This window comes from Protomyctophum bolini (genome assembly GCF_963924005.1).
Source record: "Protomyctophum bolini genome assembly, chromosome: 22".
NCBI classification, from domain to species: domain Eukaryota; kingdom Metazoa; phylum Chordata; class Actinopteri; order Myctophiformes; family Myctophidae; genus Protomyctophum; species Protomyctophum bolini.
Genome location: NC_137883.1, coordinates 29,102,827 through 29,124,210, shown reverse-complemented (window position 1 = coordinate 29,124,210; position 21,384 = coordinate 29,102,827). Strand labels below are relative to the sequence as shown.

At 40.3% G+C, this 21,384-nt stretch overlaps 1 protein-coding gene across 1 annotated transcript in view; it reads left to right on the top strand.

The window, feature by feature from the left end:
- LOC308310487 (dual specificity protein phosphatase 26-like) overlaps positions 1 to 11,123 on the top strand; it is a 35,496-nt gene extending 24,373 nt beyond the window's left edge. Inside the window, exons 3-5 of the mRNA XM_080756847.1 lie at positions 6,303 to 6,542; positions 7,004 to 7,028; positions 10,955 to 11,123. Of these exons, the coding sequence (XP_080612973.1) occupies positions 6,303 to 6,508 (206 nt within the window). The 3' untranslated portion in view covers positions 6,509 to 6,542; positions 7,004 to 7,028; positions 10,955 to 11,123. The remainder of the gene's footprint in view (positions 1 to 6,302; positions 6,543 to 7,003; positions 7,029 to 10,954) is intronic.
- The last annotated feature ends 10,261 nt before the right edge of the window (positions 11,124 to 21,384 follow it).

The following is a 21,384-nucleotide window of genomic DNA, read 5'->3' as shown; positions in this document are numbered from 1 at the left end:
GGTATACTTTGGGTTAAAATGTAATTTTATATAATTGCCATGATCCTAACCTTTTGATGTACTCACAGCAGTCGTGCGTGCGTATTATGGATTCCATGAGGGCAATTCAGAGTATTTAAACTAATATTTGGGGGCAGCGGTTGCCTAAGGGTTCGATTCCCCGGACGGGCTGGGAAAAATCTGGTGATTGGTCATCACTCGCCCAACGCCGCTGAAGTGCCCTTGAGCAAGGCACTGAACCCCCAACTGCTCCAGTGGAGCTGCTTTAGTGGCCAACAGTATCAGACTGTGGTTGTACTGGTCAGCTCCCAGGTTTTAATGTGTGTGTGTGTGTGTCTGTCTCTATGTGCAGGGCGTTGCTGAAAATGAGCACTTGTGCTCAGCTACTACCCTGGGTAAATAAAGGATTAAAAAGATATATATATATATATACTAGAATTTCGTGCGCGCTACGCGCGCACTCATCCCAGAGCGACTTTGCCACGCACTATGGGAAGAAATAAATGGCGGGAGTTGACTCCACATGTAGTAACGAATGGGTTATTGGAAATGTACCATTGTTTTGTCCTGAATATTTCCACAGCCTAAGTACTAAAGGATTGTGACTGTGGGACAGACATACAGTCTGACATACAATAGGCTACACGTGTGCACAGTGAATAAACAATGACCTATATGCCCAGAGTTCTTAAATTAACATAGTTGGATTTTAACAGAAAGACAATGCCATAAATCAGTCAAAGTAAGTGACAGACTCAACAGTAGCACACAGCATGCAAGGCAGCGATGCATGCATGCAAACATGTTTGTCCAGCTGAGATTTAGTGTCTCCATCTCTCTGTGGAAGAGGTTGCACATGACCTGTACGGCCACACTGAGGCGCTCCAACACAAACACAGACACAAAACAACACCACGCTGTTTGTCCAGTTGACCCAAATCAACACCAATACCTAGCCTGTTTGTCCAAAACACAGTATCTGCTGGCCACGTGTCTACTTCGCCACAACCTAATGTTAGTAACAAATGTAGGGGAGAGCCGCCAAGGTTGTAACGCTTCACGGTTGTAACATGGACGTTATATCTTGATTGGTCAACGCCACCATGACGCCATCGCGTCAGTATGTGTACAGCAACGTACTCTACGTGGCCAGGAGTTTGAAGTTTGAAGTGTTTACCTTCAAAATGCGTCTAATTTTACACCTGGAGTATATGTGTGGTACAATTTTTGTCTTTGGTGTTGGTGAATAAAAATCCACATGGATGTGTTCATGCTTATGTTCTTCATTAGTTTGCATCGTGTTTAGACGGAATTCACGTTCATTCTGGTCTGTAAGCAACTGCAAAGAAAACTTGCAAAAGCGGGTCATTTGTAACATGTGTTACAAATGGTCCGCTTCCATTCAATGCCATTATATGTAATATTTACATATTTGACATATTGGCCAATATTATATGTTCTGAAATGGTATTGTATCGTGTAGTGTATTCTGAAATTAGTTTAGGGTTGTATAACGTTGTACAACTCAATCAATCAAACGTTTGTTTAATCAATGTATTGCCCCATTGAAAAAAAAGAAATGGCCAAACTGGTACTGGTACACCCGATACTATTTAATATTTCCCTTATGTTTGATACATTTTCTTATCACATCCATGGTATAAAAACAATGCTAAGGAGTTGCTTCAATGAAATGTAATTGCTTTAAGCTGAGAACGATATGTTTAATGGTGTTTTTTAGCGTTGTTACATTTATCATGCATGCCGTTACAATTGATCCGATATGCGCAGCAAATGTAACACTGAAACAGCGTCCACGTTCGGTTGAATAACTCCCGACCTGTTTTATCAAAAAAATAACTTGAAGTGGTTTATGGTAGCTGACATGTGTAGGTCCGTTGCCTGAAAATATTACATGTGTAGCTAAACGGATCTCTGAGTAAAAGAATGAAACGTGCAAAATGTTACATCCTTGGCGGCTCTCCCCTATTAGTTTACTCACAGCACAGCACCGTCACTCCTGTCAGTTATTTCGTCCTAATAACTTGAAGTGGTTTATGGTAGCTGACATGTGTAGGTCCGTTGCCTGGAAATATTACATGTGTAGCTAAAGGGATCTCTGAGTAAAAAAATGGAACGTGCAAAATATGTTCTAAAATTGTATTGTATTGTGTAGTGTATTCTAAAATTAGTTTAGGGTTGTATAACGTTGTACAACTCAATCAATCAAACGTTTGTTTAATCAATGTATTGCCCCATTGAAAAAAAAGAAATGGCCAAACTGGTACACCCGATCCTATTTAATATTTCCCTTATGTTTGATACATTATCTTATCACATCCATGGTATGAAAACAATGCTAAGGAGTTGCTTCAATGAAATGTAATAGCTTTAAGGTGAAAACGATATGTTTAATGGTGTTTTTTAGCGTTGTTACATTTATCATGCATGCCGTTACAATTATTCCGATATGCGCAGCAAATGTAACACTGAAACAGCGTCCACGTTCGGTTTAATAACTCCCGAGCTGTTGTGTGTATTGCGTGGTGAAAAGGCCGTGTGTTTGTGTTGTAAACACTGTATGTTGCTATGGCTGCTGACGTTAGCATGTGTGCTATCAGGCAAAAGCTGAGATAGATATGCAACTACTACTGGGGAAAATGCCATACAAAACACAACACCTAATTTCGGAATGTTATTGTGACCTATTGAGCACAATCAGACCATCATGATTTGCTTGCTGGACCTATAATTAATTTATTAGCATTAAATGTCCACTCGCCCATCCAAAAGAAAAGCAAGATGGCTGCGACAGATTGTGAGCGCGACGGACTACGGAGGCCAGGAGGAGCAGAGCTGGTGACGTAAGAGGCAGGCAGTGTTGCCAGGTTTGCGAATTGTAAGCGAGTTGCAGTGTATGCAAGTAGCGTGGTTAAATTCCTTGTTTCTCGGCGTGTTGTGGCACCCGTTTATCTGCTGGCTCGATCGTGATTTTCATAAAAGTAATATTTGCAGAGTAAATAAGAAACTTGAACGGCTAAAAAATAGGCTATGTCAGTTCGGGGAGGGTGGCGAATTTATTTTGCATATAGAGATGTGTGGTAAAAGTGTGGTTCGGTCGGAGATAGAGCATGAAGAATGAGTATGGGTACACCTTTTCACTTGTATATATAGATATATATATATATATATATATATATATATATTAATACAAGTTTAGGAGTAGGCTATATAAGAGCCAATCAAATCATTACTTGCGCAAGCAGAGCGCGCAAGTAATAATTTCGCCCGGTCTCTTCATCGTGCCATTCGATGTGTATGCAAAAAAAAACAGCAAATCTGTGCCTGGTTTGCTGGGACCAGATTACACAAATGACCATATGTCTTACGTCATCATTTAGAGCTAGTCATACGTATACTATATACATAATCAGTAAAAAATAAAATAGCAAATTGTGCCTGATCTGCTGGGACCAGAGTACGTGGTGTGTATATGTATGACTAGCTCTCAATGATGACGTAAGACATATGGTCATTTGTGTAATCTGGTCCCAGCAAACCAGCCACAGATTTGCTGTTTTTCTTGTTGTTTGTTTTCACACAAACGGACAAAGCGGGGCATATGAGGGGCTAACGAGCCTCAGAAATCCAGCCTCATCTTGGGGTAAAAAAGGAATAAGTCCACCCTCTTGCTAACCCGCTCTTCAATCTGTGCAAGCGTGCGTTTTATTCTTATGTGACTTGTGAGGGATGGGGATATGATATCCCTGGTCTATCATCATATTTCATAAGGATATGCCGCCCGTATACAGATTACAGACCAATAAGCCACACAAATGCTGTACAGTATCTTTTTACCATTGATTGTTGTTGTTGTTAGATATAAATTAGGTCTGTGTGTGTTTTGTTTTTGTTCCCTATAGACTACATGGTCTTGAGTTGCTAAGGTAAAGCCCATATACAATTAATTTAACATCATTAAAGTTATATACTGTAGGATGTTCATGCTTTTTGTGGCTTCTAATGACTTAGCATTCCTTTCACGCATCGATGCATGAGATCGGCTATTTTCAACCCATTTTGGGGTGGGAACCCCCTTTTGGTGTTGTAAAGCATTATGTTATACTTTATAGCTATTGAAAAATAGCAGCTCTACAAGCTCGTAGCGCGGCACCGAGTGCCGCGCTACAAGCTTGTAGGTCTGGTGTTTTTGAAAAATCGTGAAAATGTGGGACAAATCTTTTGAAGTTTTTAACAAAAAATCTTTCCCTGGAACAACATTTTCAGATGGGTTTTTCAGAAAACTGTTCTTGGGTCTAAATGGGTTAAGTGTAACTTAACTAACTTTGTCGGCCTATTATGACATAAGCCCTGTTATGCGGTCAAATGTTTTATTTGGCCACAAACAGTTTGAACACAACTGGCTTTTAAAACTGTGTTGCTATCAGCCTTCTCCCATGTAGGGAAGAGCAGTTGCCTCAGCCAGAGTGGCATTAGTCTGAGGTTTAGATTTCCCATTGAAATGGGATCCCATTGGAGTTCTCCCAGAGATAGTTCAGAAAATATTCACATACATTTTTTTTTAAAGAACCAAGCCATCGTGCAGGCTCCTGTTGAATCATAAAACATTTGATTCTGTGTCCAAAACTATTTGAAAACTGCAAAATAAAAGGAGGCTATAGGTAGGCTATACTATAATTAAATATTCAAATGTTTGGAGTCAGAATCAAATGTTTTATGACTGATGGCAATCATGTGAGATAATCACAATTATTTGTGCATAATCTTCAGAATCATTCGCATTCATCTCTAGGAATTAATCTGCTGAGCAATTTTTTTAAATCGCGGAAATGGCAGATCAACACGAAGCTCTCAACGGGTTGCGTCCTCGGCACGTTGAGCGATTGTACTGTAAATTGGCCATTTCCACTTTTTGTATTTACGGTAGGTTAAGTCAGTGGTTTTGTATTTACGGTAGGTTACTGTAAGTCAGTGGTTTTCAACCCTTTTTCATATCGAGGCCCCATGATTTATTGGGCATTTGAGCCACGGAACCACCATTTGATGAGATTTAGCCGAGCTCGGGCCCAAATATTTGAATATTTCGTTTTCGTTGGATATGTTGTTCCACAACTACAACGATAACAGGCAAACTTTGATCAAAATTACGATTGTTCGACATTCTGTAATCATGTAGAAGACTTCTTCTTGTTTAACAATAATTTAACTCTTGAGAGCGTGAGATGAAAATAGATGGCCCCGTATACGGGTCCATTTGGTTTCACTTTACGCTCTCAAGAGTTAAAGATCTATAAGGGTCCATTTGGTTACCAACTCTCCATCATTTAGTTGCATGGCGACCACCTGGAACCTCCTCAAGGACCACTGGTGGTCCCCGGACCACTGGTTGAGAACCACTGGGTTAAGTGAATTGCTATGGTTAAATATATATTCCGATAGTATTCATTGTTATAAACAGTAGTCTTCATGGCTCTCTCCAGCCCATTTATTAAACAGAAAGTGCATTTGCAGGTTGTGATATAAATAATTGTATCCAATCTGGACAGAGAACTCAGCCATATTCTGAAGGTTATCTGAAGGTTAAACAGCATTTCTCTTATTTCATTTGAAATTTCTAAATTGCATCTTCATTGTAATATTGCCCACTAATTTGCTGGCATTTTTGGAAATTTGAAATTAAAATTTATTTATAATTTGAATTGTGTCATAGAATGAGCACATCTGTAGATTAAATGTAAATGCAATTTCATTTTAGATTCACTTTTGTCTCAAGAAATGCATTAATGACCTGAAAATGAAAAAGCATTTAACTTATCTCAATTGACTTTTCGTATTTGCCATTTCATTCGAAAGTGTTGACACACAGACATGAGCAGACAAAATTGGAACTGGAATAAATAATTGGGTACTCTCTCCTGATTGGCTGAAAATGTGTCACCTACCTGAAAATGTAATATTTGTTCATTAACTATTTTTTTTGTTTGCTGCTAGCCGTTAGCATAAATGTAGCTAACCTGTGCCACCGCCTGCGTCCACTTTAAAGGAGAATTCCATGCTAGAATGCTTTCTTATCAAATGTTCAAAGACCAAAACACCCACCAAAGAAACGTGAACCACTAATCGCAATTATTTGTACTGTAAAAAAATGTCACAAAAATGCCAAAATGTAACCCGTTCTCCCCTGTGTGCGTGCGTGTGTGTTCCTGCATTGCGTGCGTGCGGTGTGTGTGTGTGTGCGTACGCGTGTGCGTGCGTTGCGTGCATGGGTGGCGTGCGTGAAGGCACGGTGCTGGTGCACTGTGCGGTGGGCGTCAGCCGCTCGGCCACCCTGGTGCTGTCCTACCTGATGATCTGCCAGAGCCTCACGCTGGTGGAGGCCATCAAGACGGTCAAGGACCACCGAGGGGTCATCCCCAACCGGGGCTTCCTGCGCCAGCTCAACGCCCTGGACGCCGTCCTGAGAGACAGCCGGAGGACCTCGCCGTGAAGCAGCAAACAACCCGTCTAAAAACAAGAAAAAGGTGGCCGTGAGACGCCTGTATAGGCCATGGCCGGCTAATAAGCGATGCTGCAGCAGCTGATAAATACAATTCATAATTAGTGTGTGTGATTTAGGTGAGCCCAGGCCAGAGCCATTGGTGTGTCTAAATCTAACACATCCATTATTAATAATAATAATAATAATAATAGCTGTGACTTTGCAGAATTATCACGGTGTATACCATAAGGTCAGCCTTATACAGTATGCACCATGCCAGGTTTTTTTACCCTGCTGTAATGTTTAGACCTGGAGCCAGAAAACAAAACTATACAAAACCAGCCTACAGGGTTTCATCCTGTGAAATGTGACCATTTAAGGAACACCGTCAAACTAAATTGAATGCCTCAACTACTACAAGTCAAAGTGCTTATCAAGGTGTGTGTGTGTGTGTGTGTGTGTGTGTGTGTGTGTGTGTGTGTGTGTGATAACTGTGATTCACAGGCTGCAAAGGTTGAGAACCACTGATGTAAGTGACATTTCTTTGTTAAAATAAGTGTTAAATAGCTCTATACTGTATATACTGTACCATAGCAATCATTGTTATAGAATGCTTGTTCAATATCAGGACTGATCCCTCCCTGGCCGTCTCTCTCTCTCGCTCTTTAGCCCATTTAGGCCTGACGTCGAAAAATAAAGAAAAAGTCAAATTCTAAGATTTGTGCCACATTTTCACGATTTTTCAAAAGTAGCAGACCTACAAGCTCGCGGCGCGCTGTGAGCTAGTAGATCTGCTATTTTTCAATAGCTAAAGTATAACATAATGCTTAGTTAAAACACCAAACCGTCCAGATTGTGTTAGTAAACAGAAAATACATTTTCATTCAGGAAAGAGAACTGATACCAGACGCATGATGGACTATAGTGAAATTGAAAGTGATGAAACCAAGACAAAAGACTAAAGACAAAACATTTGTCATCACACAAGCTAATAATTAAGAAATGATCTTGGTGGGGTTCTCTCCCCTGATTGGATAGAAATTATAACCCGCCTGCAAATGTATTTTCTATTTAGTAAAGAGCTGGAGAGACCGGGAGACCCCTGTTAGTGAAAAAAAACAATCAGTCGGGGTATAGTGCAACACCTACGACGATCTCACTTAAAAGGATGTTTCACTTTTAAAAAAAAGCTTTTGGTCATTAGTGAACACCCCAGACAGTTTTAAAGATTCTCGGTTCAGTATTTAGATATGTGATATTCATATTAGCTGCCCCGCTGCTCCTTCCTATACAAACCCAACTGTAACTTCTAACTTCTAACCATCACAGATTCATGGAAAACACCCGTCCTTTTTCCTGGTTTCCATGTTAATTGTCCTTCTAATATGTGAGCTGTGGCCGTGGTTTTTCATCTACTGTTTTCATTTATTTTAAATAATTGTTTTGATTCTCCTCTGTCGCGCAGCAGAGTGGTCTGCCTCCTCATTCTTTTCCAATAAATAAATAAATAAAACACGGCCCCCTCACGTATTAGAAGGACACCATCTGTCACCAGAAAAAAAGGTTTTCGATGAATCTATCATGGTTAAAATTGATTGATTGATTTATTAACAGTTTGCAGAATTACAGTATACATTTCAAGTACAGCTCAATACAAAAAACTGTTAACTGTGACACCATAAACGACACCATAAACTTGTTTACAATAAACATTTAGAGACGTACGAATATACACAACTATATAGTCAAAAACAGGAAATTATCATAGAGGAGGTAAAAAGGGAAAAGAAACATATACAATGGAGTTAGAAGTTACAATGGGGTGGCACAGTTGGTAGTGCTGTCGCCTCACAGCTAGAAGGTCCTGGGTTCGATTCCCGCTGGGGACACTGTGGGCACTGGCGGCGTGTTTCCTCCTCCGCGTCATCAGTGCCCATACCCGAGGCGGGGGTTGGCGATAGGGCCTTTCTTTGTGGAGTTTGCATGTTCTCCCCGTGTCCCCTAGGGTAGGTACCCTCACAAAAACATGCCGTAATCCTGGTCTCTAAAACTACCTCCCCCTGTCCAGCCGGGGCACCTGATGGAGGGGAAAGGAACTGGTCGGAATAACGTGTCCCTTCCACGCACTACGTCCGGCTGGGTAAATTCCCCTCTGTCAGGTGAAAAGAAGCAGCTTGGACTCCTCATGCATAGAAGGAGGCATGAGGTCAGTCCGCTGCCCCCCCAGGTTGGCAGAGGAAGTGTAGCGCCCAGGATTACATTAGATAATTGGCACTGGGTGAAAAGAAAACTGGGTTACAAAATCGTGGGATAAAAAAACTTTAAGAAAGAAGTTACAATGACTTACCAAGCCGTGCTACTCACCAGTGGTGGAAAAATAAGTTTTACATGTACTCAAACTATTACAATTTTCAGATATTTTTTACTTTTACTCGAGTATTTCCAAATGTTTTATATACTGCTTTTTACTACTACTCTACGTCTCAGAGGTAAATATTGTACTTTTATTAATACATACATTAACCATTCTAAACCCTATTTTGTACTTCAGATATCTGAAAATAGCTGATCTGACTACAAGCTCTATTTTCAAAAGATTTTGTATATTTTGAAACCTGAAATGGGACTGTCTGCACACTGAGTGCTTTTACTTTTCTTAAAGTAGGCCTACTTAAGTACAATTTGATGCCTATACTTTTGTACTTTTTTAACCCAAGTAAAATGTGAATGCAGAACTTTTTACTTGTTATAACAGAGTATTTCTATATTGTGGTATTAGGTACTTTTAAAAAAACCTATTACTTCCACCACTGGTACTCGTACACTGAGTTGACGGTTGGCCGCGAGATCGACCCCAGAACGCTCTTGTACTGACTGAAGGTTTTAACTTTTATTTTATTTTTTATATATATATATTTTTTATCCCACGATTTTGTAACCCATTTTTCACCCCTGTGTCAATCATCTAATGTGATCCTGGGCTCTACACACCCTCCACCAACCTAGTCCCCATATATGGGGGACAAGGGGAGAGCAACAGACTTGAACTCATGCTTCCTTCATGCCTGAGTGTCCAAGTTGCTCCTTTACACCTGACAGGGGGGAGTTTCCCTGGTTGGACGTAGCGTCGTAGCGCGTGGAAGGAACACGTTATTCCAACCAGTTCATTTCCCCTCCATCAGGCGCCCCGGCTGGCCAGGAGGAGGCAGTTTAGTGACCAGGATTACTGCATGCTTTTTTGTGAGGGAACCTACCCTAGGGGTTTTAACTTGTTTTAACCAAAAAAATATCACTTACAGCAAGCAGCAAGGGTGCCCGCACTTTTTTTGAGTGGTGCGACCACTCCAAGGAACAGCAATGTCCCTATGCCTGGACCTGTCTGTCCATGTGTTTAGAGTACCAGTAGGGGCAAAAGTTGCGCTGTTGTGCTAGAAACAAAGAGAGAGAGAGAGAGAGAGAGAGATAGTGTTGCACTGTTGCCTGCTAATGAGAGAGAGAGAGAGAGGTGTCTGCTAAATGCCAATTCCCCCACACAGTAACTCTGTCATTTCTCGACTGTTTCGGACGCGGGGCGGCTCGCCGGAACCAGACTGGCACCCTGGGCATGTTCCTGTGTGTCTGGAAGTTTCGGGGACCCCCCCCCCCCCCGGGGATGCGCACACCGAGTTGCACCACTTATTTCACATGGGTGTGATTTTTTTTTTTACTTGGAGAGCTACTTTCAAAATGACCAGCTCAACAAGATCCAAAATGTTATTATTAATAATCTCTCTACCCCCCGACACGGTCGAGGCAAATGGCCGCCCACCCTAGAGTCGGGTTCTGCCTGACGTTTTCTTCCTAAAGGGGAGTTTTTTGTTACCATTGTCGCAATATTGCTCGCTCTGGGTGGATCTTTGAGACAACTTGTTGTGATTTGACACTTTAATAACATTGAATTGAATTGAATTATAGAGCATGCATGAGCAACATGGCGGCCCAGAGGCCACATGCCTTCTAAATCCTAACGGTTTTCTGTATTATCTGTATTTGGCGGCAGACCCCCATCTGAAAATATGTTGTTCCAGGGACCCCCCCCCCCACCCAGAAGCAAAGATTTGAGTTAAAAGCGTTCGCTCTGAAAGACATTTTCACGTTTTTTCAAAAATAGCAGATCTACAGGCTCGTAGCGCGGCACTCTGTGAGCTTGTAGATCTTCTATTTTGCAATAGCTATAAAAGTATAACCAAAAGGGGTTCCTGTCCAGAATGGGTTAATGCGGCCCTCCGGTTATATATCGGAAATTTTGATATATTATTTATTTCAGCTGTTACAATTCCAAACATGGAAACATGACCCGCTTTAATTAATTAATATTAGTAGCTTAATGACTAGTATCCGTCGTCTCTGACTTCTCAGCCTCACAGTCACCATCAGCACCTTGAGGATCTGTCAATGTTTTCTTTTCTTTTCCAGCCTTCAGACGCACTGCTTTCCCCCCGACCCGCGTCTTGTCCTTATTTTTCACAGAGTGCGTGGTTTTCTTGACAGCGTTCGCTGCGGTGACCGTCTCCGTCTCATCAGATGCAGTCTGCTCCACCCCTGCGTTTAGAAGCATGGTGCTGCTTGTGCTTGGATTTCCAACAGCCAAGGTATACTGGGAGGGTCAATGACCCGAGGTATACTGGGAGGGTCAATGACCCCAAGGTATACTGGGAGGGTCAATGACCCCAAGGTATACTGTGAGGGTCAATGACCCCAAGGTATACTGGGAGGGTCAATGACCCGAGGTATACTGGGAGGGTCAATGACCCCAAGGTATACTGGGAGGGTCAATGACCCCAAGGTATACTGGGAGGGTCAATGACCCCAAGGTATACTGGGAGGGTCAATGACCCCAAGGTATACTGTGAGGGTCAATGACCCCAAGGTATACTGGGAGGGTCAATGACCCCAAGGTATACTGGGAGGGTCAATGACCCCAAGGTATACTGGGAGGGTCAATGACCCAAGGTATACTGGGAGGGTCAATGACCCCAAGGTATACTGGGAGGGTCAATGACCCGAGGTATACTGGGAGGGTCAATGACCCCAAGGTATACTGGGAGGGTCAATGACCCTCCAAGGTATACTGGGAGGGTCAATGACCCGAGGTATACTGGGAGGGTCAATGACCCCAAGGTATACTGGGAGGGTCAATGACCCTCCAAGGTATACTGGGAGGGTCAATGACCCGAGCCAAGGTATACTGGGAGGGTCAATGACCCGAGCCGAGGTATACTGGGAGGGTCAATGACCCGAGCCAAGGTATACTGGGAGGGTCAATGACCCGAGCCGAGGCAAGTGATGGCAACTCCTCACATCTGATGACGACTGGGGAAGTGTGCAGGGCAGTGGAGTTGGTGGGTCGTCTGTGCCGGTCATTTGTTGAGAGACCTGGCACGGAGCTCAGCCCGGAGCAGATGGAGAGACTGCAGCAGTAGATCAGAACCATCAAGAGCAGCCACAGGAGAGACCGCGTGAGTTGACTCTTTAACCCATTCTGACCTGAGATCAGATTCTAAAAATGTCTGTTTGAAAATGACAGTTTTCTGAAAAAAGCCATGTTTCTATGTCAGTCGTCAGTCATTTTTCAAAAATAGCAGACCTACAAGCTATGAGCTTGTAGAGCTGCTATTTTTCAATAGCTAAAGCACAACATAATGCGAACCCCTTTTGGTGTTTTAAAAGCATTATGTTATACTTGAGCTGTTGGAAAAATAGCAGATCTACAGCTATAGCCCATATCGTACGGCATACTATAGCGCGCCGTTTTTCATCATTTTTGAAGATTTGAAAAAAATGACGAAATGACAAAAACGATGGGTTATAGCCCATGTTTTTTGAAATTTTGAAAAAATAATTTAGCCTCGTTTCTCATCATTTTGGACCGTGGGCTATAGCCCATATCGTACGGCATACTATAGCGCGCCGTTTTTCATCATTTTTGAAGATTTGAAAAAAATGACGAAATGACAAAAACGATGGGTTATAGCCCATGTTTTTTGAAATTTTGAAAAAATAATTTAGCCTCGTTTCTCATCATTTTGGACCGTGGGCTATAGCCCATATCGTACGGCATACTATAGCGCGCCGTTTTTCATCATTTTTGAAGATTTGAAAAAAATGACGAAATGACAAAAACGATGGGTTATAGCCCATGTTTTTTGAAATTTTGAAAAAATAATTTAGCCTCGTTTCTCATCATTTTGGACCGTGGGCTATAGCCCATATCGTACGGCATACTATAGCGCGCCGTTTTTCATCATTTTTGAAGATTTGAAAAAAATGACGAAATGACAAAAACGATGGGTTATAGCCCATGTTTTTTGAAATTTTGAAAAAATAATTTAGCCTCGTTTCTCATCATTTTGGACCGTGGGCTATAGCCCATATCGTACGGCATACTATAGCGCGCCGTTTTTCATCATTTTTGAAGATTTGAAAAAAATGACGAAATGACAAAAACGATGGGTTATAGCCCATGTTTTTTGAAATTTTGAAAAAATAATTTAGCCTCGTTTCTCATCATTTTGGACCGTGGGCTATAGCCCATATCGTACGGCATACTATAGCGCGCCGTTTTTCATCATTTTTGAAGATTTGAAAAAAATGACGAAATGACAAAAACGATGGGTTATAGCCCATGTTTTTTGAAATTTTGAAAAAATAATTTAGCCTCGTTTCTCATCATTTTGGACCGTGGGCTATAGCCCATATCGTACGGCATACTATAGCGCGCCGTTTTTCATTATTTTTGAAGATTTGAAAAAAATGACGAAATGACAAAAACGATGGGTTATAGCCCATGTTTTTTGAAATTTTGAAAAAATTATTTAGCCTCGTTTCTCATCATTTTGGACCGTGGGCTATAGCCCATATCGTACGGCATACTATAGCGCGCCGTTTTTCATCATTTTTGAAGATTTGAAAAAAATGACGAAATGACAAAAACGATGGGTTATAGCCCATGTTTTTTGAAATTTTGAAAAAATAATTTAGCCTCGTTTCTCATCATTTTGGACCGTGGGCTATAGCCCATATCGTACGGCATACTATAGCGCGCCGTTTTTCATCATTTTTGAAGATTTGAAAAAAATGACGAAATGACAAAAATGATGGGTTATAGCCCATGTTTTTTGAAATTTTGAAAAAATAATTTAGCCTCGTTTCTCATCATTTTGGACCGTGGGCTATAGCCCATATCGTACGGCATACTATAGCGCGCCGTTTTTCATCATTTTTGAAGATTTGAAAAAAATGACGAAATGACAAAAACGATGGGTTATAGCCCATGTTTTTTGAAATTTTGAAAAAATAATTTAGCCTCGTTTCTCATCATTTTGGACCGTGGGCTATAGCCCATATCGTACGGCATACTATAGCGCGCCGTTTTTCATCATTTTTGAAGATTTGAAAAAAATGACGAAATGACAAAAACGATGGGTTATAGCCCATGTTTTTTGAAATTTTGAAAAAATAATTTAGCCTCGTTTCTCATCATTTTGGACCGTGGGCTATAGCCCATATCGTACGGCATACTATAGCGCGCCGTTTTTCATCATTTTTGAAGATTTGAAAAAATGACGAAATGACAAAAACGATGGGTTATAGCTAGTGGTGTCAAAAAATATCGATATGAATCGATAATCGATTTTAACATTAACGATGCGACTACATCGATGCACGTGTGTCTGGATCGGTCAAAATAGCGTCTGCATCGGACGTTGGTTCGATCCTAAAGCTGCGAATCGATATAATTCAACTAACTGCGGGAAAAACACAGATGTACAAGCCCAAAGCGCTGTGCATTGCGACGGGTAGATAGCTTGTAGATCTGCTACTTCCAGCGCAGGACGGGCGCATGCTTATGATGACGCTCTATATGCATCAGCAGCCAGCAACAACAGACGAGCACTATAGCAGCATAAACCACTCGTTGTCAGACGGAATACACACGCAGATACGAGTCACGACACAGCATTATTGCACATCTGTGCTTTGCCTTTCATCCACGCTTCTATAGCCTTTTACATTTCATTTCCCATCCACGGGCACAAGCAACGTGATATCAACAGCTTCCACCCGATCTGGATGGTCGTGTTGTTTCTGACGAGGGTAGCAACTAGTTAGCATGGGAGCTAACATTAGTTCCCCAACCCTCACACTCGATGCTGCGTTTACACGAGCAGACACAAAGACGAATGGGAATATCATTTGGAGCAGGCCGAGCAGCTACTGTACACGTCTGTTTGCATCGACAGTATGACTGTATTGTTGCGTCTGGTTTCACTGTCCACAGCAGGCAGACCTGTCAAAACAATGCACTTCCCAAAGCTCAGAGATATGCCACCACCTATAAATTCAAACCCAGAATGTCTTTCCCCAGCTATCTCATTCCACTTTCATTTATTTTATTCCATAGTCTTAGTTTTTCTCTTATAAAGTTGTTTTAATTAGTTTTCTAATGTTCCCCTTGAAAAGCGTAGTACTCAGAGAAGCATTATATAAATAATAATATTATCACTATTAGTATTACTACTTTTTTAATTGCCTATTCATTCATTGATTCACTCGTATCCAAATCCATTTGAAAAAAAAGCTCACTGATCAGGTCAAATAGGCCTATTGATATGCGATTAAAATGTGATTAATTGAGATTAATTAATCACAAATCCTCCAATTAATTAGATGTTTTTTTAAAGTCCCAACCCTATTCTTTATAGATCTAGCTTCAAATTAAAAATCTAAAAAAGGTTAAATGTGTCAGATCGCACCGTATCGTATCGAATCGCATCGAATCGCATCGAATCGCCTCAAATTCCACAAAATCAAAATCGCATCGAATTCCACCGAATCGAATTCGAATCGTTCTGTGTATAAATGTATCGTCTCTGAATCGCATCGTAGCCCATGCATATCGATACGTATCGAATCGTCTTGTAAAGGAGAGATGCACACCCCTAGTTATAGCCCATGTTTTTTGAAATTTTGAAAAAATAATTTAGCCTCGTTTCTCATCATTTTGGACCGTGGGCTATAGCCCATATCGTACGGCATACTATAGCGCGCCGTTTTTCATCATTTTTGAAGATTTGAAAAAAATGACGAAATGACAAAAACGATGGGTTATAGCCCATGTTTTTTGAAATTTTGAAAAAATAATTTAGCCTCGTTTCTCATCATTTTGGACCGTGGGCTATAGCCCATATCGTACGGCATACTATAGCGCGCCGTTTTTCATCATTTTTGAAGATTTGAAAAAATGACGAAATGACAAAAACGATGGGTTATAGCCCATGTTTTTTGAAATTTTGAAAAAATAATTTAGCCTCGTTTCTCATCATTTTGGACCGTGGGCTATAGCCCATATCGTACGGCATACTATAGCGCGCCGTTTTTCATCATTTTTGAAGATTTGAAAAAAATGACGAAATGACAAAAACGATGGGTTATAGCCCATGTTTTTTGAAATTTTGAAAAAATAATTTAGCCTCGTTTCTCATCATTTTGGACCGTGGGCTATAGCCCATATCGTACGGCATACTATAGCGCGCCGTTTTTCATCATTTTTGAAGATTTGAAAAAAATGACGAAATGACAAAAACGATGGGTTATAGCCCATGTTTTTTGAAATTTTGAAAAAATAATTTAGCCTCGTTTCTCATCATTTTGGACCGTGGGCTATAGCCCATATCGTACGGCATACTATAGCGCGCCGTTTTTCATCATTTTTGAAGATTTGAAAAAATGACGAAATGACAAAAACGATGGGTTATAGCCCATGTTTTTTGAAATTTTGAAAAAATAATTTAGCCTCGTTTCTCATCATTTTGGACCGTGGGCTATAGCCCATATCGTACGGCATACTATAGCGCGCCGTTTTTCATCATTTTTGAAGATTTGAAAAAAATGACGAAATGACAAAAACGATGGGTTATAGCCCATGTTTTTTGAAATTTTGAAAAAATAATTTAGCCTCGTTTCTCATCATTTTGGACCGTGGGCTATAGCCCATATCGTACGGCATACTATAGCGCGCCGTTTTTCATCATTTTTGAAGATTTGAAAAAAATGACGAAATGACAAAAACGATGGGTTATAGCCCATGTTTTTTGAAATTTTGAAAAAATAATTTAGCCTCGTTTCTCATCATTTTGGACCGTGGGCTATAGCCCATATCGTACGGCATACTATAGCGCGCCGTTTTTCATCATTTTTGAAGATTTGAAAAAAATGACGAAATGACAAAAACGATGGGTTATAGCCCATGTTTTTTGAAATTTTGAAAAAATAATTTAGCCTCGTTTCTCATCATTTTGGACCGTGGGCTATAGCCCATATCGTACGGCATACTATAGCGCGCCGTTTTTCATTATTTTTGAAGATTTGAAAAAAATGACGAAATGACAAAAATGATGGGTTATAGCCCATGTTTTTTGAAATTTTGAAAAAATAATTTAGCCTCGTTTCTCATCATTTTGGACCGTGGGCTATAGCCCATATCGTACGGCATACTATAGCGCGCCGTTTTTCATCATTTTTGAAGATTTGAAAAAAATGACGAAATGACAAAAACGATGGGTTATAGCCCATGTTTTTTGAAATTTTGAAAAAATAATTTAGCCTCGTTTCTCATCATTTTGGACCGTGGGCTATAGCCCATATCGTACGGCATACTATAGCGCGCCGTTTTTCATCATTTTTGAAGATTTGAAAAAAATGACGAAATGACAAAAACGATGGGTTATAGCCCATGTTTTTTGAAATTTTGAAAAAATAATTTAGCCTCGTTTCTCATCATTTTGGACCGTGGGCTATAGCCCATATCGTACGGCATACTATAGCGCGCCGTTTTTCATCATTTTTGAAGATTTGAAAAAATGACGAAATGACAAAAACGATGGGTTATAGCTAGTGGTGTCAAAAAATATCGATATGAATCGATAATCGATTTTAACATTAACGATGCGACTACATCGATGCACGTGTGTCTGGATCGGTCAAAATAGCGTCTGCATCGGACGTTGGTTCGATCCTAAAGCTGCGAATCGATATAATTCAACTAACTGCGGGAAAAACACAGATGTACAAGCCCAAAGCGCTGTGCATTGCGACGGGTAGATAGCTTGTAGATCTGCTACTTCCAGCGCAGGACGGGCGCATGCTTATGATGACGCTCTATATGCATCAGCAGCCAGCAACAACAGACGAGCACTATAGCAGCATAAACCACTCGTTGTCAGACGGAATACACACGCAGATACGAGTCACGACACAGCATTATTGCACATCTGTGCTTTGCCTTTCATCCACGCTTCTATAGCCTTTTACATTTCATTTCCCATCCACGGGCACAAGCAACGTGATATCAACAGCTTCCACCCGATCTGGATGGTCGTGTTGTTTCTGACGAGGGTAGCAACTAGTTAGCATGGGAGCTAACATTAGTTCCCCAACCCTCACACTCGATGCTGCGTTTACACGAGCAGACACAAAGACGAATGGGAATATCATTTGGAGCAGGCCGAGCAGCTACTGTACACGTCTGTTTGCATCGACAGTATGACTGTATTGTTGCGTCTGGTTTCACTGTCCACAGCAGGCAGACCTGTCAAAACAATGCACTTCCCAAAGCTCAGAGATATGCCACCACCTATAAATTCAAACCCAGAATGTCTTTCCCCAGCTATCTCATTCCACTTTCATTTATTTTATTCCATAGTCTTAGTTTTTCTCTTATAAAGTTGTTTTAATTAGTTTTCTAATGTTCCCCTTGAAAAGCGTAGTACTCAGAGAAGCATTATATAAATAATAATTTTATCACTATTAGTATTACTACTTTTTTAATTGCCTATTCATTCATTGATTCACTCGTATCCAAATCCATTTGAAAAAAAAGCTCACTGATCAGGTCAAATAGGCCTATTGATATGCGATTAAAATGTGATTAATTGAGATTAATTAATCACAAATCCTCCAATTAATTAGATGTTTTTTTAAAGTCCCAACCCTATTCTTTATAGATCTAGCTTCAAATTAAAAATCTAAAAAAGGTTAAATGTGTCAGATCGCACCGTATCGTATCGAATCGCATCGAATCGCATCGAATCGCCTCAAATTCCACAAAATCAAAATCGCATCGAATTCCACCGAATCGAATTCGAATCGTTCTGTGTATAAATGTATCGTCTCTGAATCGCATCGTAGCCCATGCATATCGATACGTATCGAATCGTCTTGTAAAGGAGAGATGCACACCCCTAGTTATAGCCCATGTTTTTTGAAATTTTGAAAAAATAATTTAGCCTCGTTTCTCATCATTTTGGACCGTGGGCTATAGCCCATATCGTACGGCATACTATAGCGCGCCGTTTTTCATCATTTTTGAAGATTTGAAAAAAATGACGAAATGACAAAAACGATGGGTTATAGCCCATGTTTTTTGAAATTTTGAAAAAATAATTTAGCCTCGTTTCTCATCATTTTGGACCGTGGGCTATAGCCCATATCGTACGGCATACTATAGCGCGCCGTTTTTCATCATTTTTGAAGATTTGAAAAAATGACGAAATGACAAAAACGATGGGTTATAGCCCATGTTTTTTGAAATTTTGAAAAAATAATTTAGCCTCGTTTCTCATCATTTTGGACCGTGGGCTATAGCCCATATCGTACGGCATACTATAGCGCGCCGTTTTTCATCATTTTTGAAGATTTGAAAAAAATGACGAAATGACAAAAACGATGGGTTATAGCCCATGTTTTTTGAAATTTTGAAAAAATAATTTAGCCTCGTTTCTCATCATTTTGGACCGTGGGCTATAGCCCATATCGTACGGCATACTATAGCGCGCCGTTTTTCATCATTTTTGAAGATTTGAAAAAAATGACGAAATGACAAAAACGATGGGTTATAGCCCATGTTTTTTGAAATTTTGAAAAAATAATTTAGCCTCGTTTCTCATCATTTTGGACCGTGGGCTATAGCCCATATCGTACGGCATACTATAGCGCGCCGTTTTTCATCATTTTTGAAGATTTGAAAAAATGACGAAATGACAAAAACGATGGGTTATAGCCCATGTTTTTTGAAATTTTGAAAAAATAATTTAGCCTCGTTTCTCATCATTTTGGACCGTGGGCTATAGCCCATATCGTACGGCATACTATAGCGCGCCGTTTTTCATCATTTTTGAAGATTTGAAAAAAATGACGAAATGACAAAAACGATGGGTTATAGCCCATGTTTTTTGAAATTTTGAAAAAATAATTTAGCCTCGTTTCTCATCATTTTGGACCGTGGGCTATAGCCCATATCGTACGGCATACTATAGCGCGCCGTTTTTCATCATTTTTGAAGATTTGAAAAAAATGACGAAATGACAAAAACGATGGGTTATAGCCCATGTTTTTTGAAATTTTGAAAAAATAATTTAGCCTCGTTTCTCATCATTTTGGACCGTGGGCTATAGCCCATATCGTACGGCATACTATAGCGCGCCGTTTTTCATCATTTTTGAAGATTTGAAAAAAATGACGAAATGACAAAAACGATGGGTTATAGCCCATGTTTTTTGAAATTTTGAAAAAATAATTTAGCCTCGTTTCTCATCATTTTGGACCGTGGGCTATAGCCCATATCGTACGGCATACTATAGCGCGCCGTTTTTCATTATTTTTGAAGATTTGAAAAAAATGACGAAATGACAAAAACGATGGGTTATAGCCCATGTTTTTTGAAATTTTGAAAAAATTATTTAGCCTCGTTTCTCATCATTTTGGACCGTGGGCTATAGCCCATATCGTACGGCATACTATAGCGCGCCGTTTTTCATCATTTTTGAAGATTTGAAAAAAATGACGAAATGACAAAAACGATGGGTTATAGCCCATGTTTTTTGAAATTTTGAAAAAATAATTTAGCCTCGTTTCTCATCATTTTGGACCGTGGGCTATAGCCCATATCGTACGGCATACTATAGCGCGCCGTTTTTCATCATTTTTGAAGATTTGAAAAAAATGACGAAATGACAAAAACGATGGGTTATAGCCCATGTTTTTTGAAATTTTGAAAAAATAATTTAGCCTCGTTTCTCATCATTTTGGACCGTGGGCTATAGCCCATATCGTACGGCATACTATAGCGCGCCGTTTTTCATCATTTTTGAAGATTTGAAAAAAATGACGAAATGACAAAAACGATGGGTTATAGCCCATGTTTTTTGAAATTTTGAAAAAATAATTTAGCCTCGTTTCTCATCATTTTGGACCGTGGGCTATAGCCCATATCGTACGGCATACTATAGCGCGCCGTTTTTCATCATTTTTGAAGATTTGAAAAAAATGACGAAATGACAAAAACGATGGGTTATAGCCCATGTTTTTTGAAATTTTGAAAAAATAATTTAGCCTCGTTTCTCATCATTTTGGACCGTGGGCTATAGCCCATATCGTACGGCATACTATAGCGCGCCGTTTTTCATCATTTTTGAAGATTTGAAAAAAATGACGAAATGACAAAAACGATGGGTTATAGCTAGTGGTGTCAAAAAATATCGATATGAATCGATAATCGATTTTAACATTAACGATGCGACTACATCGATGCACGTGTGTCTGGATCGGTCAAAATAGCGTCTGCATCGGACGTTGGTTCGATCCTAAAGCTGCGAATCGATATAATTCAACTAACTGCGGGAAAAACACAGATGTACAAGCCCAAAGCGCTGTGCATTGCGACGGGTAGATAGCTTGTAGATCTGCTACTTCCAGCGCAGGACGGGCGCATGCTTATGATGACGCTCTATATGCATCAGCAGCCAGCAACAACAGACGAGCACTATAGCAGCATAAACCACTCGTTG